Raw genomic sequence first — 18,636 nt, 5'->3', positions numbered from 1 at the left:
AGATTCTGGGAGTGAAGCAGGATCGGATGAGGAGGTAATTACAGGCAGCCCATTAGCTAATTACCCCATTAGTGAACCATCATCATTCATCATTAGATTCAGAAGAGGAAGTATTCAAAGATGCTCGCAGGCGCAGGTTTATGACAAGGAAGGAACAACTGCGCAAGTATTATAGAAAATAAGGGAGAACACCTGTGGCTGGGGCAATTAGGCTAATGGGGCTGCTGATAAATTGCCAGTGTTGTTGCCTCTTGATGTGGGAGATTATCTGTTTTGTGAGAGAGAGACTTGTGGTTTGTTTCAGGATTTACAAAGACGTTTGTGAACTGCTTCAGGATTTTTCAAGGACTTTGTGGAAGAATTCAGTTAAGTACAGTATGAGGACTCTTGAAGGGGGTGGCTGTGACGTCTTCACAGCTGCCTTTTATCTGCTTTGCTTTTGTTTTATGTTTTTCACAGCATTCAAGGCTTGTGGGTTGTGGGAGAGCACTTTGGCTGATTAAAAGTGCGTTTGGACAATATTTTCCTTTTGATAAACCAACTTTGTTTACTTTATTATTTATTTATTATTTATTTATTATTTAGATTTGTATGCCGCCCCTCTCCGCAGACTCGGGGCAGCTCACAGCAAAATAAAACAATTCATCACAAATCTAAATTGTAGTTTAAAATATTTAAAAACCCCATTTACTAAACAACCTTGTTTGAATTTCTACTTTGGACTTAATTGGGGGCTCATAACATGAACCCTGGCAGAACAGTCGCTAAGCGAGACCTGGGTTAAGTCAGCTTTGCCTCATTTTATGATCTTCCTTCCCACTGTTGTTAAAGGAATCACCACCGTTGATAGGTTTGACACCCGGTTGTTAAAAGAATCTGGCTTCTTCATTGACGTTGCTCATCGGAATCATACTAGATTTTACTAGATAAATGGTCGAAGCAGTGGAAACTGCAGTTTAATGTTTCCAAATGTAAAATAATGCGCTTGGAGAAAAGGAATCCTCAAACAGTTCTGTGTTAGCAAAACTTCAGAAGAGAAGGATTTAGGGGCACTGATGTCTGACAGTCTCAAAATGGGAGAACAGTGCGGTCAGGCAGTAGGAAAAGCAAGTAGAATACTTGGCTGCATAGCTAGAGGTATAACAAGCAGGAAGAGGGAGATGGTGATCCTGCTGTATAGAGCGCTGGTGAGACCACATTTGGAATACTGTGTTCAGTTCTGGAGACCTCGCCTACAAAAACATATGGATAAAATTGAACGGGTCCAAAGATGGGCTACAAAAATGGTGGAAGGTCTTAAGCATAAAACGTATCAGGAAAGACTTAATGGACTCAATCTGTATAGTCTGGAGGACAGAAGGGAACAGGGGGACACGATCAAAACATTTAAATACGTTAAAGGGTTAAATAAGGTTCAGGGGGGGAAAGTGTTTTTAATAGAAAAGTGAATACAAAAAACAAAGGGGCACAACCTGAGGTTAGTTGGGGGAAAGATCAGAAGCAACGTGAGAAAATATGATTTGACTGCAAGAGTGGTAGATGCTTGGAACAAACTTCCAGCAGACGTGGTTGGTAAATCCACAGTAACTGAATTTAAACATGCCTGGTATAAACATAGATCCATCCTAAGATAAAATACAGTATAAGGGCAGACTAGATGGACCATGAGGTCTTTTTCTGCCATCAATCTTCTATGTTCCTCGGAGAGGGGCAGCATACAAATCTAATAAATAATAATAATAATAATAATAATAATAATAATAATAATAATATTTCTGTTTCTAACTGGAAGGGAACCAAGGTCTTTTTGAAGGATAGCAGCGTTGGTGGTGGTGTTGAATAGTCTGCAAAGATGATGTAAAATCATTTACAGCAGTTGCTTTTAATAGTATCACAAATGTAATTTATGTAAAGAAGAAAGAGAATTGGTCCTAAAGCGCTGCCTTGGGGGAGAACACTGTTAATAGGTACAGAGTTGGATAAACTGCTTCCTATTTTGACCACTCATTGCCTCTTTGAACTGAAGAATGCAGTTCAAGCTTTTTCGATCCTTGTTTTTATTTCAGTGGTCATGTCCCAAGTTTCATGCAAATTAGAACTGAGGTATGTTTGGTAAATGTTTAGTGAAGGTACAGCAAAGTTAGAACCAATTTCTGACCTTGTTCCTCCTTGCTATAAAAAAGCGCCATCTGCAGGATTAATGATAGGCAGCCAGGTGTAATGAGAATTAGAAACAGAAACATAGATTGACAGCAGAAAAAGACCTCATGGTCCATCTAGTCTGTCCTTACACTATTTCCTGTATTTTATCTTAGGATGGATATATGTTTATCCCAGGCATGTTTAAATTCAGTTACTTTCAGCCTTTGATACGGTTCCACATAAAGAGCTGATAGATAAATTAGTGAAGATTGGACTTAATCCCTGGATAGTTCAGTGGATTTCAAGCTGGCTGAAGCATAGACATCAGAGAGTTATTGTTAATGGCGAGTATTCTGAGCAGAGACAGTTTACAAGCGGTGTGCCACAAGGGTCTGTTCTGGGTCCTATTCTTTTTAATATGTTTGTGAGTGACATAGGGGAAGGTTTGGTAGGGAAGGTTTGCCTATTTGCCGATGACTCTAAAGTGTGCAATAGGGTTGATATTCCTGGAGGGGTCTGTAATATGGTAAATGATTTAGCTTTACTAGATAAATGGTCAAAGCAATGGAAACTGCAATGGAAAATGTTTCCAAATGTAAAATAATGCGCTTGGGGAAAAGGAATCCTCAATCTGAGTATTGCATTGGCAGTTCTGTGTTAGCAAAAACTTCAGAAGAGGATTTAGGGGTAGTGATTTCTGACAGTCTCAAAATGGGTGAGCAGTGTGGTCGGGCAGTAGGAAAAGCAAGTAGGATGCTTGGCTGCATAGCTAGAGGTATAGCAAGCAGGAAGAGGGAGATTGTGATCCCCTTATATAGAGCGCTGGTGAGACCACATTTGGAATACTGTGTTCAGTTCTGGAGACCTCACCTACAAAAAGATATTGACAAAATTGAACGGGTCCAAAGACGGGCTACAAGAATGGTGGAAGGTCTTAAGCATAAAACGTATCAGGAAAGACTTAATGAACTCAATCTGTATAGTCTGGAGAAGAGAAGGAAAAGGGGGGACATAATCGAAACATTTAAATATGTTAAAGGGTTAAATAAGGTTCAGGAGGGAAGTGTTTTTAATAGGAAAGTGAATACAAGAACAAGGGGACACAATCTGAAGTTAGCTGGGGGAAAGATCAAAAGCAACGTGAGGAAATATTATTTCATTGAAAGAGTAGTAGATCCTTGGAACAAACTTCCAGCAGACGTGGTTGGTAAATCCACAGTAACTGAATTTAAACATACCTGGGATAAACATATATCCATCCTAAGATAAAACACAGGAAATAGTATAAAGGCAGACTAGATGGACCATGAGGTCTTTTTCTGCTGTCAGTCTTCTATGTTTCTGTTTCTACTGTCGATCTACCAACCACATCTGCTGGAAGTTTGTTCCAAGCATTTACTCTTCTTTCAGTAAAATAATATTTTCTCGCGTTGCTTCTGATCTTTCCCCCAATTAACCTTGATCTTTGCCCCCAACGCCCTTGTTCTTGTGTTCACTTTCCTATTAAAAACACATTCCTCAATTAAATTAAAACGTAGCTGCAAGATTTAGGATAATTTCCTAGAATAAGGCACTAAGCAATTTTATGTTAAAACACTATTTTATTTTTTTAAGAGTTTATATGTTTTCATATTATTATTTATATGTGTTCACATTATTTTCAGTGCTTAGTGAACAGCATATTGTCTGAATCAATTTATTAATATACATGCTTTTATATTATGTTTATATAATACTTTTCCCACTTCTAATTTCTAACTCTAGTATCCAACCATTTATAAAGCAAGCCCCATGTTCAAAAATACTCAGCATCTTCTTTTTCTTTTCTTTTTAATGTCAATCCGTCCACTTCTGTGCAATCTAAAGAAAACACGTTTTAATTACATCACCTAGCTGTTTTCTCATTTTTTCAGTGTTGTGCAAAATGCAATTCCTGCTGCTGTCAAGGATATGTAATAAGTGTAAGTTCCCTTTATCATACCTTTCAGATATTTTGCCTAGCAAAAAATATTTCTGGCTTATAATCCAGATGTTGTTTTAACATTTTCTCCAACCATGTATCTGTCATAGAAACATAGAAGATTGACGGCAGAAAAAGACCTCATGGCCCATCTAGTCTGCCCTTGTACTATTTCCTGTATTTTATCTTAGGATGGAAGAAAGGAAGGAGAGGGACGGAAGATGAATGATGGATGGGAGGGAGGGAGGGAGGGAGGGAGGGAGGAAGGAAGGAAGGAAGGAAGGAAGGAAGGAAGGAAGGAAGGAAGGAAGGAAGGAAGGAGAGGGACAGAAGGAGATGAATAATGGGAGGAAGGAAGGGGACGGAGGATGATGAATTCATTCATTCATTCATTCATTCATTCATTCGACTTCTATGCCGCCCAATCCTGAAGGACTCAGGGCGGCTTATAATAATAATAATAATAATAATAATAATAATAATAATAATAATAATAATTATATATATATATATATATATATATATATATATATATATATATATATATATATATATATATATATATATAAAATAAATAAATACTGTAGATACAGAACAATAATAGAATAGAATTTTATTGGCCAAATGTGATTGGACACACAAGGAATTTGTCTTGGTGCATATGCTCTCAGCGTACATAAAATAAAATATACATTTGTCAAGAATCATGTGGTACAACACTTAATGATTGTCATAGAGGTCAAATAAGCAATAAAGAAGCAATATTAATAAAAATCTTAGGATATACGCAACAAGTTACAGTCATACAGTCAACATGGGATGAAATGGGTGATAGGAATGATGAGAAAAACTAGTAGAATAGAAGTGCAGATTTAGTAGAAAGTCTGACAGTGTTGAGGGAATTATTTGTTTAGTAGAGTGATGGCGTTTGGAAAAAAACCTGTTCTTGTGTCTAGTTGTCTTGGTGTGCAGTGCTCTGTAGCGACGTTTTGAGGGTAGGAGTTGAAACAATTTGTGTCCGAGATGTGAGGGGTCAGTACTGTAAATATTTTCCCCGCCCTCTTTTTCACTCGTGCAGTATACAGGTCCTCAATGGAAGGCAGGTTGGCAGCAATTGTTTTTTCTGCAGTTCTGATTATCCTCTGAAGTCTGTGTCGGTCCTGTTGGGTTGCAGCACCAAAAAGAATGATGGGAGGGAAGTAGGGAGGAAGGAGAGGAACGGAGGAAGATGAACGACAGGAGGGAGGGAGGGAAGGACTAGAAGAGATTTATATATATATACGGATATGGACAAGATAACCCACTGGATACAAAAATGACAAATGCTTTATTTTTCTGTATCCATGCAACTACCAGTAATGGATGCATTTTGAACCTTGCTGATTTCAAAACCAGTTCTATTGGTTGTCATATTCTGTCCTTTGAGAAAGATTATTAGGTGTGTTGTGTATTTATGGTAAGGTTTTCCCCCAGTGAATGGCTTGTAGTTTTCTTACAGATGTTTTATTACTCAACCAGATAACATCATAAGTGCTGGAAGGGAGTGGAGTTTTGCTCTCATATTATATATCAAATAGAATTTAATATAATAGTATTTATATATTAATATACTGTTCTGTCTGGGTTCCCCCAGACGTCAACACCAACTAAAAAGAGTAGCCAGACACGCTGGTAAAAAGCAAAGTCATTTTATATCTTTGAAAACACAGATAACAAAAACTGTTCTTACAAACTGGAATGCTATGAAGCTTCACAGAAGAGTCACGACGGCCAGACAATACAACAGGCTTCTTGCTGGCACACACACCACTGTAGATAATAAAACCCACGCCTCCCCCAAGTTTTCAGCCTTCGAGGCCACAAGCCAGAATCAGAGACGCCAAGGATCGAAGCAAGGTCACAGGACTCCCAAAAGATAACTCTCCACAATACAGGAAGGGCGGGCCTGCCTTTTCAACCTTTCTGAGGAGAACCACACCCAAACCCAGCTGTTGCCTATTAGGTATGGAAATACCTGGCTAATTGTCCCCTTCTTTGTGCTGCCCTTCTCTGCCTCATATCTATGATGGCTTGTGCGTTCTCATCTAATGACTCCAGGCTACTCTCTGGGGAGAGCTCCCCCCCAGGGGTCTCAGGCTGTTCTCCCTCCTCCTCGTCCTGACATTCCTCTTCCCCGTCTGCCTGGTCCTCCTCCTCCTCCTGTTCCTCGTCCACCCCCTCTGAGCATGGAGCCAGCAGAGTTCCAGCGGTTCCCTGAGGAGCCTCAGACTGAATCACAACATATACTAGTAGCTGGATACCCATGCTACGCTACGGAACTTTGTGATTGCCAGTTAAAGCTTGATAAAGATAAATTAATGAGTAGTTACAATAGGGCTTGATATGTTGACACATAAAGCTGAAAATTTATATCAAATATGTAACTCCTCACCATCCCAGCATGTTAATATAAGGCAATTGGCAGTTGGAACAGAGAACTTTTCAGGCGGGGAGGGGGAGTACAATGTCTAAACTCCCAGCCCGCAGGCTGGATGAGTTACACTCTGACCATGTCCACAATCGTTTTAGCAAAGGGGTAGCATCCAAGCATGTTAATATAAGGCAACTGACAGTTGGAACAGAGTTCTTTTCAGGTGGGGAGGGGGAATAGAACATCTAACTCCTTAGCATCAGAGCATGTTAATATAATGCTGTATAAAAAATACTAATGATCTGATGGTCATTTTGAAAAATCCTTTTTTAGCAAGCATCTAGACGCCAAGAAGAACATACATGCCAAGATTCATGTTTGTAAGCTTTACAGTTCTGGATATTTTGTGATGAGTGAGTGATATGTGGCTTATAGCAAACCCCACTCCCTTCTAGCATTGATAATGTTACATAGTTTGGCAGTGAAACATCTGCCAGAAAACAAAGCTCAGGAAGCAAGATGTTCCCCACAGTTCAATCTGAGCTGCAAATAATCTCTATCATTATATTTATTAAATCCAAAATCAAATCTATGCTCATTGCCAGTTCTCCATCTGGAATTCCATTTAACAAATTGGCTGAACTATACTGTACTTCTATACATAATTGATTTATCCATGTATCTTTTTGTTCCCTTTAACTGTCCAGTTAAAAAGGCATGGAAAAGTCTTATTCTACTTACAATTTGAATTTAAAAGCTCTGATTCTTTGGAAAGAAGGTACACATACACACAACTTGGAAAACACTCCCCCCCAACAAAACAATAAAATATGATCAAGCACATACAGAGGGCAGGAAAAGTTGAAAGAAAATGACATCACGCAGCTGCTTAAAAAGGGATTTGTTGCTTTTATTGTTCAAAACGAACCATCAAGTCTGTTGTACAAAATGCGCACAACGAAACCAAACGGTTAACATACATTTAATGTACAGTTAAATTACATTTAATGTGAAAAGTGAGTCCCTCTCTGCTTTGCCAGCTGACAAGTCACACAAGCCAATCGATGAAACGGCAGCATTGTGTTCTGCAACTGAGAACCACTTATTCAAGCACATCAATGCTCTTGTGCAAATCCAAAGGTTTTGGTCAATCACTGAAGACGTCAATGTGGATTTAAAAGTTTTCTAGCTGGGGGAGGGTGATGCAACTGGTTTTTGGTACAACTTGCTGTAAACCTGAAGGATGCTTGCAATCGGATTATTTCCTCGAGAACGGATTTGTAGTTAAATAATAATCCACTGAGCATCAGGTTAACAAGACTAAGATTTAGAGCGGGGATGGTGAACTACGAGGTTCGCCTGGAAAGTAATGCACCACATTTTTTTTCTCAGCCCACAGTAATGGTACGAATGCGAAACTTTACATAGACATTATTTCAATTGTCAGGAGTGCGTGTGTAAATTTTGCATTTCTTCAGACAAATAGCGTAGCTGCAGCAGTGTTTCAAAATGGCGTCTGTAAGTGATGTACATTACAAGCAGCATGCTGTCATTGAATTTCTCACTGCAGAGAAAGAAACTACTGGGAACATTCACAAACATTTGTGTACAGTTTATGGAGAATCTGCAGTCGACAGAAGTACGTTAGTCACTGGGCACAGAGGGTGAGGCCATTAGACGTGATTTGCACAGTGTAGAAGTGGCTTCGCGATCAGAACAAGGAGTGGTACAAACAGGGCATACACGCCCTTGGGTCTTGCTGCAGGAAGGCCATACAACGGGACGTAGATTACATGGAAAAATAAGGAGTGTACAAGAAACAGCATTCTTTCTTGTGTGTAAGTTTCATTCTGTTCAATAAATAATTGTTGAAGAAAAAAAAATGTGGTGCATTACTTTCTGGGCGACCCTCGTATGGCTTTTTATGACTTGTGGACTTCAACCCCCAGAATTCCAGAGCTGGCAGGGGAACTATGGCTCTTTTATGGCTTGTGGACTTCAACTCCCAGAATTCCTGAGCTGGTCATGCTGGTTAAAGAATTCTGGGAGTTGAAGTCCATAAGTCATAGAAAGGGGCCACAATTCCTCACCTCTGATTTAGAGCAAAGACTCACTGAGATCATCCGTCTATTTCCAAATTTAGGGACCGGATCTTGATGTAGCAAAAATAACTACCATATTTTTCAGTGTATAAGACACACCTTTTTCCTCCCTAAAAGAGGCTGATAATTTGGGTGCGTCATATACTCTGAATGTAGCTTTCCCCCCCCCCCGCCCCGCCCCAGCCCTAACTAGCTGCTAACGATCTTCCCAGTTCTTACCTTGCAGGCTCTTTCATTGTTTCTCTCTGCGAAGAATGTTTTCCAAGCCCTAAGTCTTTGCAGGGGATTTTTCATTGCTCTAACTTGCTCCGAATAAGTTTCTTTCCAGCTCTAACTGGCTTGCAAGCTCTTTCATTGTTACTCTCTGCTAAGAATGTTTTTTCCAAGTCCTAAATCTTTGCAGGGTTTTTTTTTTTCATTGCTCTATTTGATCCAAAAGTTTCTTTCCAGGTGCTAACGATGTTCCCAGCTCTTACCGGCTTGCAAGCTCTTTCATTGTTACTCTCTGCTAAGAATGTTTTTTCCAAGTCCTAAATCTTTGCAGGGTTTTTTTTTCATTGCTCTATTTGATCCAAAAGATTCTTTCCAGATGCTAACGATGTTCCCAGCTCTTACTGGCTTGCAAGCTCTTTCATTGTTACTCTTTGCTAAGAATGTTTTTTCCAAGCCCTAAATCTTTGCAGGTTTTTTTTTTTCATTGCTCTATTTGCTCCAAATATTTCTTTCCAGGTGCTAATGATGTTCCCAGCTCTTACCGGCTTGCAAGCTCTTTCATTGTTACTCTTTGCTAAGAATGTTTTTTCCAAGCCCTAAATCTTTGCAGGGTTTTTTTTTTCATTGGTCTATTTGCTCCAAATATTTCTTTCCAGGTGCTAATGATGTTCCCAGCTCTTACCGGCTTACAAGCTCTTTCATTGTTACTCTTTGCTAAGAATGTTTTTTCCAAGCCCTAAGTCTTTCAGGGTTTTTTTCATTGCTCTATTTGCTCCAAATGTTTCTTTCCAGGTGCTAATGATGTTCCCAGCTCTTACAGGCTTGCAAGCTCTTTCATAGTTAATCTCTCCCAATAAGGTTTTTTTAAAAAGCTTATTGGGAGGTATAAAATAATGTGCTGAAGCTGACCAGACTAAGGATGCTAGCCAGATAAATACCTGGTAAGCAGATTATTTTCTCTATTTTCTTCCCGAAAAGCTAAGGTGCATCTTATACAGTGAAACCTCGTCTTACAAACGCCTTGTCATACAAACTTTTCGAGATACAAACCCGGGGTTTAAGATTTTTTTGCCTCATCTTACAAACTATTTTCACCTTACAAACCCACCACTGCCGCTGGGATGCCCCGCCTCCAGACTTCTGTTGCCAGCGAAGCACCCGTTTTTGCGCTGCTGGGATTCCCCTGAGGCTCCCCTCCATGGGAAACCCCACCTCCAGACTTCTGTGTTTTTGTGAGGCTGCAGGGGAATCCCAGCAGGGGAATCCCAGCAGCGCAAAAACGCAGAAGTCCGGAGGTGGGGTTTCGAGGACTTCGGTGTTTTTGTGATGCTGCGATTTCACTGATGCTCCCTTTGCTAGGAAACCCCACCTCCGGACTTCCGTTGCCAGTGAAGCACTCATTTTTGCGATGCTGGGATTCTCCTGCAGTATCGCAAAAACACAGAAGTCTGGAGGTGGGGTTTCCCATGGAGGGGAGCCTCAGGGGAATCCCAGCAGCGCAAAAACGGGCGCTTCAGCTGGCAAAAGGGGTGAATTTTGGGCTTGCACGCATTAATCGCTTTTCCATTGATTCCTATGGGAAACATTGTTTCGTCTTACAAACTTTTCACCTTAAGAACCTCGTCCCGGAACCAATTAAGTTTGTAAGACAAGGTATCACTGTACTCTGAAAAATATGGTATATCAGAAGTGAATAAATATCAACAAAAGATGCTTCCCCTCCGCCCCCGCCCCCAAGCAAATGCCACTGACAAGTAGGAGGGCGGAGTGACAAGGATAAGGTGAAAAAGAGGATGGCTAACTCAGAAGAATACAGGCTGCCCAAGGGTTACAATGGTACATTTAGCAACCAAAAAAAAAAAGGAGTCTTATGGACATTTTTCACATTCACATCCCTGGCGACATCCCCATGGATCCAAAATTCAGATGCTGGGGAGCAGACTCACATTTATGATGGTTGCAGCATCTGGGGATAATCACGCGATTAAGGCAGTGTGTTTATTCAGCAGCCACTGAGACTCCCGCAATAAATTAAGGCGAAAAAGACGTGCAGGGTGGGATTTACACGATTTGGGTGATATTCTTTGGTTGGCGTACTTCGACCTCGTGCCATGCGAGGCGTACAAGAGTCGCTCGGAAAGCAAAACGGAAACAACAACACAAAAAAGAATTTTTGGATTTAAGTTTTTGGATTCAAAAACAAAACGAAATTTTTTAAAAAAGAGTTTTAAGTTCTCGCTTCCTTAAGGGAAAATAAAAAATAAAAAGGTATTTATAACACATACATACATATATATATATAAAATTGCAAGCAATACCTTCCGGCAGCCTTCAGATGAATAAATGCCATTCAATATTCTGTTATTAAGAATGTGTTAAATATCTGGGGCCAAACAGTATGCAGAGATCCAGTTAGCAAAAGCTGTCCACGGTGTAGCGTTCACAAATTCCTCCTCGGGAAAGTCTTTTTATTATTGTTATTATTATTTCCCCACTTCCAAGGGTCTTTCTTGCTTTCTCTAATCCTGATGAAGATGAGGAGAAAAAATAAAATAATTATAAGCGTCAAGGTGGCGATCCCTGGTCATCCTGCAAAATAGTTCTATGTGAGCCTGAAGTCTCAGTTGGGACAGAATAGAATAGAATAAGTTGGAAGAGACCTTGGAGGTCTTCTAGTCCAACCCCCTGCTTAGGTAGGAAACCCTATAATACTTCAGACAAATATGGTAAATGATTTAGCTTTACTAGATCAATGGTCAAAGCAATGGAAACTGCAGTTTAACGTTTCCAAATGTAAAATAATGCACTTGGGGAAAAGGAATCCTCAATCTGAGTATTGTATTGGCAGTTCTGTGTTAGCAAAAAACTTCAGAAGAGAAGGATTTAGGGGTAGTGATTTCTGACAGTTTCAAAATGGGTGAACAGTGCAGTCAGGCGGTAGGGAAAGCAAGTAGGATGCTTGGCTGCATAGCTAGAGGTATAACAAGCAGGAAGAGGGAGATTACCATCCCGCTATATAGAGTGCTGGTGAGACCACATTTGGAATACTGTGTTCAGTTCTGGAGACCTCACCTACAAAAAGATATTGACAAAATTGAACGGGTCCAAAGACGGGCTACAAGAATGGTGGAAGGTCTTAAGCATAAAACGTGTCAGGAAAGACTTAATGAACTCAATCTGTATAGTCTGGGGGACAGAAGGAAAAGGGGGGATATGATTGAAACATTTAAATATGTTAAAGGGTTAAATAAGGTTCAGGAGGGAAGTGTTTTTAATAGGAAAGTGAACACAAGAACAAGGGGGCACAATCTGAAGTTAGTTGGAGGAAAGATCAAAAGCAACATGAGAAAATATTATTTTACTGAAAGAGTAGTAGATCCTTGGAACAAACTTCCAGCAGACGTGGTAGATAAATCCACAGTAACTGAATTTAAACATGCCTGGGATAAACATATATCCATCCTAAGATAAAATACAGAAAATAGTATAAGGGCAGACTAGATGGATCATGAGGTCTTTTTCTGCCGTCAGACTTCTATGTTTCTATGTTTCTAAATGATTATCCAATGTTTTCTTTAAAACTACCAGTGTTGGAGCATCCACAACTTCTGGAGGCCAGCCATTCCACGGATGAATTATTCTTGCTGTCAGGAAATTTCTCCTTAGTTCTAGGTTGCTTCTCTCCCTTAATTAGTTCCCACCCATTATTTCTTGTTCTGCCATCAGGTGCTTTGGGGAATAGTTTGACTCCTTCTTCTTTGTGGCAACCCCTGAGATATCGGAACACTGCTATTATGTCTCCCTTGGTCCTTCTTTTCATTAAACTAGACAGGCTCCGTTCTGTTTGCTGCAAGAAGGTAAATTGCTGGGAGGCAGAGGCCACAGGGTGGGAATGGCTGGCCGGGGCTACATTTGGTGTATAAGACCCACCCAAGGTGCATCTTATACAGTGGTACTTCTACTTACAAATTTAATTCATTCCATGACCAGGTTCTTAAGCAGAAAAGTTTGTAAGAAGAAGCAATTTTCCCATTAATGCGTGCAGTTGGGGAAACCACAGGGAGGGTGGCGGCCCTGTTTCCTCCCAGGAAATTCCTAGAGAGGCCTCATGCAGGCTTCTCCCCGCCTTTTCTGGCCCTGTTTCCTCCCAGGCAATTCCTAGAGAGGCTCCACAGAGCCTTCTCCCCGCCTTTTCTGGCCCTGTTTCCTCCCAGGCGATTCCTAGAGAGGCCCCACGGAGGCTTCTCCCCGCCTTTTCTGGCCCTGTTTCCTCCCAGGCGATTCCTAGAGAGGCCCCACAGAGGCTTCTCCCCGCCTTTTCCGGCCCTGTTTCCTCCCAGGAGATTCCTAGAGAGGCCCCACAGAGGCTTCTCCCCGCCTTTTCCGGCCCTGTTTCCTCCCAGGCGATTCCTAGAGAGGCCCCACAGAGTCTTCTCCCCGCCTTTTCCGGCCCTGTTTCCTCCCAGGAGATTCCTAGAGAGGCCCCACGAAGGCTTCTCCCTGCTTTTTCCAGGTTACTGTTTCGGAGGCTCGGGTTTGTAAGTGGAAAATGGATTGTGAGAAGAGGCCAAAAAAAATCTTGAACACCCGGTTCTTATCTAGAAAAATTCGTAAGTAGAGGCATCCGTAGGTAGAGGTACCACTGTACTCCAAAAAACATGGTATTTCTTTGGGTAAGGAAACCTGAGATCTTTTTGGACTTCAAAGGCTTCTAGAACTTGGGACAAAGATGCAGAGTTTACTGACCTGACATGTCCTGCCAATCGCTTTCTGGACCCCCTAAAAGTGCTATCCGGAATCCGATCTCACAGTCTTTCCCCGTTTGGTCGGTGTCGATTTCGGCGGCTCTTTCAATTCCGGTGTGACAGGAAGAGAAGCCGGCTGTTCTTTAGCGCTTTCTTTTCCAGGAGTAGAGGGCACGTCGCCGGCCTGGCCTCCGCTGATAGACAGCAATTGTTTTCGCTCCTTCGCAGGAGCTTTAGCTTCCACTTTGGTAACCCGAAATCTGGAACAATGCAATTCATTAAAAAGGAACGGGAGTCCACCTGGCAGGGTGGATGTTATGGAAAATTGCAACTGATGCCATAGCACAGAGGTCGGCAACCTTAAACACTCCAAGAGCCATTTGGGCCCACAAAAAAGAAAACACTGGGAGCCACAAAAACCTTTTGACATCTCCAATGAAGATAACACTGCATATATTTTTTTTACCTTTATGCTATTTATTAAAAGAAAAAAACCTAGTTGTTCTGTCTGGGTGCCCCAGACGCCAACACCAACCAAAAAGAGTAGCCAGACACACTGGTAAAAAGCAAAGGCAGTTTATATAATTCAAAGCAAACACAGGTAACAAAAACTGTTCTTACAGACAGGAACACTATGAAGCTTCACAGAGGTTTCACGAAGGCCAGGCAATAAAACAGGCTTCTTGCTGGCAAAAACAACGCTGGAGATAATAAAACCCACGCCTCCCCCAAGTCTTCCAGACTTCTAGGCCACAAGCCAAGATCAGAGAGGCCGAGAATCGAAGCAAGGTCACAGGACTCCCAATTGATAACTCTCCACAAGACTGTAAGGGCGGGCCTGCCTTTTCAACCCTGCTGAGGAGAACCACACCCAAACCCAGCTGTTGCCAATTCAGGGATGGAAATACCTTTCTAATTGGCCCCGTCTTTGAGCTGCTCGTCGCTGCCTCATGTCTATTATAGCCTGTGCATCTTCATCCAATGAATCCAGGCTACTAGCTGGGGAGAGCCCCCCCCCCGGGGGTCTCAGGCTGCTCTCCCTCCTCCTCTTCCTGACGTTCCTCTCCCCCGTCTTCCTGGTCCTCCCCCTCCTGTTCACTGTCCTCCTCCTCTGGGCATGGATCCGGCAGAGCTCCAGCCGGTCCCTGAGGAGCCTCAGGCTGAATCACAACACCTAGTGTGTTGCATTTGTGTAATCAACGAACTGCTACATAGAAAACATTTTTTTTAAAATAAAGTTTATTAATTAGCAAAGGGTAAATGGGGGGGAGGGGAAGGGGGGGTACATAGATTCAAAATGGGTAAGGGTATTTGTTACGTGATAATATATTTCATAATATATGTAACAAAATGTAACAAAAATTCAACATTCACATTTGTATCTTATTACTATGAATAATTCATTTATCTATCTTATCATGTTAATTAAAACCTATAAGGATAATAAATGTTAGTAAGAATAGTGAAAGACGTATTTGTAGAAAGGTAAGTAGAAAAATAAGATTAGAATTATATAAAATATTTAGCAAAAGAAAAGTAGAAGGAGAAAAGAAAAAAGAAAAGTTAAATAAACGAGAGAGGGTAAAAGGGGGAATCTGCGTAAATAGCAGACGTTATCAGGAGATACGACAAGGTATGTTGATATATTACTGGGTGTATCAGTAATATATCAGCAATGGAAAAAAAAGGGGTGAATAAAGAAAATAAAATATATTTATATCTATGTAGTAAGTATTGAAAAAGAAAAAAAGGTATAGCTTGATTGATCTGAGATAAAATGGATGATTAAATTGTGAAATTGTAGTGAAAATCGTTGTTTCATTGAGTTTAAAAAACAGGTAAAAAGAGTAATGTTGTCAGTTTCTAGTCGAAATTTTGTTTTTTATTTATTTATTTTATTATTTATTTATTTAGTTATTTATTTTAAGTGTCGGTATTGAAAACAAATTTTTATTTCTGCGCCCAACAGAAACATTTTTACACTCTGAAAAAAATAGATGGGTCGAAAAGCTCAACGAATCGGCGGTTGTAATGCATGTTTTGAGCCACAGGGAGCCCTAGCAGAGGGATGAAAGAGCCACATGCGGCTCCAGGGGTGCGGGTTGCAGACCCTTGCTGTAGCAGAAAGATTATCCAATTATGCCTGCACCCCTTGCCTATTCTTTCTTTCTTTCTTTCTCTCTCTCTTTCTTTCTTTCTTTCTGTCATTTAACCATCCATGCATTCATTCATTTATTAATTCAACCATACATTAGAAACAACATACCCAATATATTTTCCGCCTCCTATATTTCCTCAACAAATGAAAGAAGTTGGGCTGAGAAAGAGTGACGGTCCAGAGTCATCCAGCCAGCTTTCATGCCTAAGGCGTGACTAGAATTCACAGTCTCCTGGGGAATGGTCCAAAGCAGTGTTTCCCAACTTTGGCAACTTGAATATATTTGGACTTCAACTCCCAGAATTCTCCAGCCAGCGAAGGCTGGCTGGGGAATTCTGGGAGTTGAAGTCCAGATCTCTTCAAGTTGTCAAGGTTGGGAAACACTGGTCCAAAGTCACCTAGCTGATTTTCATGCCTAAGGCGGGACTAGAAGTCACAGTCTCTTGGGGATTGGCCCAGTCACCCAGACAGCTTTCATACCTAAGGCGGGACTAGAACTCCCAGTCTCCTGGGGATTGGCCCAGACATCCAACTGCTTTCATGCCTGAGGTGGGACTAGAACTCCCAGTCCCCCAGGGATTGGCCCAAGTCACCCGGCTTTCATGCCTAAGACGGGACTAGAACTCCCAGTCTCCTGGGGATAGGCCCAAAGTCACCCAACTGGCTTTCATGCCTGAGGCGGGACTAGAACTCACAGTCGCCTGGGGATTGGCCCAAAGTTAACCAACTGGCTTTCATGCCTGAGGCGGAACTAGAACTCACAGTCTCCTGGGGATTGGCCCAAAGTCACCCAACTGGCTTTCATGCCTGAGGTGGGACTAGAACTCACAGTCGCCTGGGGATTGGCCCAAAGTCACCCAACTGGCTTTCATGCCTAAGGCGGGACTAGAACTCCCAGTCTCCTGGGGATTGGCCCAGACATCCAACTGCTTTCATGCCTGAGGTGGAACTAGAACTCCCAGTCCCCTAGGGATTGGCCCAAGTCACCCAGCTTTCATGCCTAAGGCGGGACTAGAACTCCCAGTCTCCTGGGGATTGGCCCAAGTCACCCATCTTTCATGCCTAAGGCGGGACTAGAACTCCCAGTCTCCTGGGGATTGGCCCAGACATCCAACTGCTTTCATGCCTAAGGCGGGACTAGAACTCCCAGTCCCCTAGGGATTGGCCCAAGTCACCCGGCTTTCATGCCCGAGGTGGAACTAGAACTCGCAGTCCCCTAGGGATTGGCCCAAGTCACCCGGCTTTCATGCCTAAGGCAGGACTAGAACTCCCAGTCTCCTGGGGATTGGCCCAAGTCACCCGTCTTTCATGCCTAAGGCGGGACTAGAACTCCCAGTCTCCTGGGGATTGGCCCAGACATCCAACTGCTTTCATGCCTAAGGCGGGACTAGAACTCCCAGTCCCCTAGGGATTGGCCCAAGTCACCCAGCTTTCGTGCCTGAGGCGGAACTAGAACTCCCAGTCTCCTGGGGATTGGCCCAAAGTCACCTCTACTCCCAGCTTGCAAATGGAGGCCCTCCCAGGCACCTCTTCTCGTGAAACCAAGCCAACCTACCTTCCCACGGAGAGTACGGTGACCTGTCCATGCCGGGGTCTTTTGGCTTCTTTGCCTCTTTTGTTCGGACTGAAGAGATTCCACCGTTTGTGGCTGCATCGAGAACAAGCGCCTGTCCCGGCCACGCCGCCGATGGTGTGCAAGTGGTGTCCTCGGCAAGTGTGTTTTGACAAAGGACCTCCGGGAGACAACGGAGAACCAGGACTCGTTGGGCTTGCCGGAGTCGTGGGGCTAATTTCGGGAGCAGAAATACAAAACAAAACCAAAAATTGCCATTTAAGGCAGGCAGTTGATGAATTAAATCCGACTATCTCCCCCCCCCCAAATGATTTCCAAACACACTCCCCCCCCCCCAAATGATCTTAGTTCCACAAAGCTTGTTAATCTTGAAGGCTTTGATCCAACTTTCTGATTCTATTCCTCACCTCCTCCAAATCTTTATCTACCTTCTTCTAATTCTCTTCCTTCGTCCTCCTTATCCATCTTCTTCTAGTCCTTCCTCATCCTTATCCATCTTTTTCTTCTAGTTCTCTTCCTCATCCTTATCTACCATCTTCTATTTGTCTTCCGTCATCCTTATCACCATGTTCTTCTAGTTCTCTTCCTCATCTATCTTCTACTAGTTCCCTTTCTTCCTCATCCTATCGTCTTCTAGTTCTCCTCATCTACCTTCTTCTAGTTCCCTTCTCATCCGTACCATCTTCTCTTTCTATTTCTCTTCCTCATCCTTATCCATCTTCTTCTAGTCCTTTCTTCATCATCCTATCTTTCCAGTTCTCATTTTTATCTACCTTCTTCTTCTAGTTCCCTTCCTCATCTTTATCTACCATCTTCTATTTGTCTTCCATCATCCTTATCACCATCTTCTTCTAGTTCTCTTCCTCATCTATCTTCTATTAGTTCCCTTTCTTCCTCATCCTATCGTCTTCTAGTTCTCCTCATCTGCCTTCTTCTAGTTCCCTTCTCATCCGTACCATCTTCTCTTTCTAGTTCTCTTCCTCATCCTTATCCATCTTCTTCTAGTCCCCTTTCTTCATCATCCTATCTTTCCAGTTCTCCTCATTTTTATTTACCTTCTTCTAGTTCCCTTCCTCGTCCTTATCTACCATCTTGTATTTATCTTCCTTCATCCTTATCACCATCTTCTTCTAGTTCTCTTCCTCATCTATCTTCTTCTAGTTCTCTTTTTTCCTCATCCGATCTTCTTCTAGTTCTCCTCATCTACCTTCTTCTAGTTTCCTTCCTCATCCTTATCCATCTTCTCTTTCTAGTTCTCTTCCTCATCCTTATCCATCTTCTTCTAGTCCTTTCTTCATCATCCTATCTTTCCAGTTCTCCTCATTTTTATCTA

At 42.0% G+C, this 18,636-nt stretch overlaps 1 protein-coding gene across 1 annotated transcript in view; it reads right to left on the bottom strand.

Moving 5' to 3' along the window:
• Window positions 1-10,992: 10,992 nt before the first annotated feature.
• RELL1 (RELT like 1) overlaps window positions 10,993-18,636 on the bottom strand; it is a 38,545-nt gene continuing 30,901 nt past the window's right edge. Inside the window, exons 5-7 of the mRNA XM_070757100.1 lie at window positions 17,286-17,516; window positions 13,574-13,832; window positions 10,993-11,352 (exon numbers count right to left, since the gene is read on the bottom strand). Of these exons, the coding sequence (XP_070613201.1) occupies window positions 13,616-13,832; window positions 17,286-17,516 (448 nt within the window). The 3' untranslated portion in view covers window positions 10,993-11,352; window positions 13,574-13,615. The remainder of the gene's footprint in view (window positions 11,353-13,573; window positions 13,833-17,285; window positions 17,517-18,636) is intronic.

The sequence above is a fragment of the Erythrolamprus reginae genome, chromosome 7 (genome assembly GCF_031021105.1).
Source record: "Erythrolamprus reginae isolate rEryReg1 chromosome 7, rEryReg1.hap1, whole genome shotgun sequence".
In the NCBI taxonomy this organism is placed as follows: Eukaryota; Metazoa; Chordata; class Lepidosauria; order Squamata; family Dipsadidae; genus Erythrolamprus; species Erythrolamprus reginae.
This window is presented reverse-complemented; position numbering and strand designations above follow the sequence as displayed.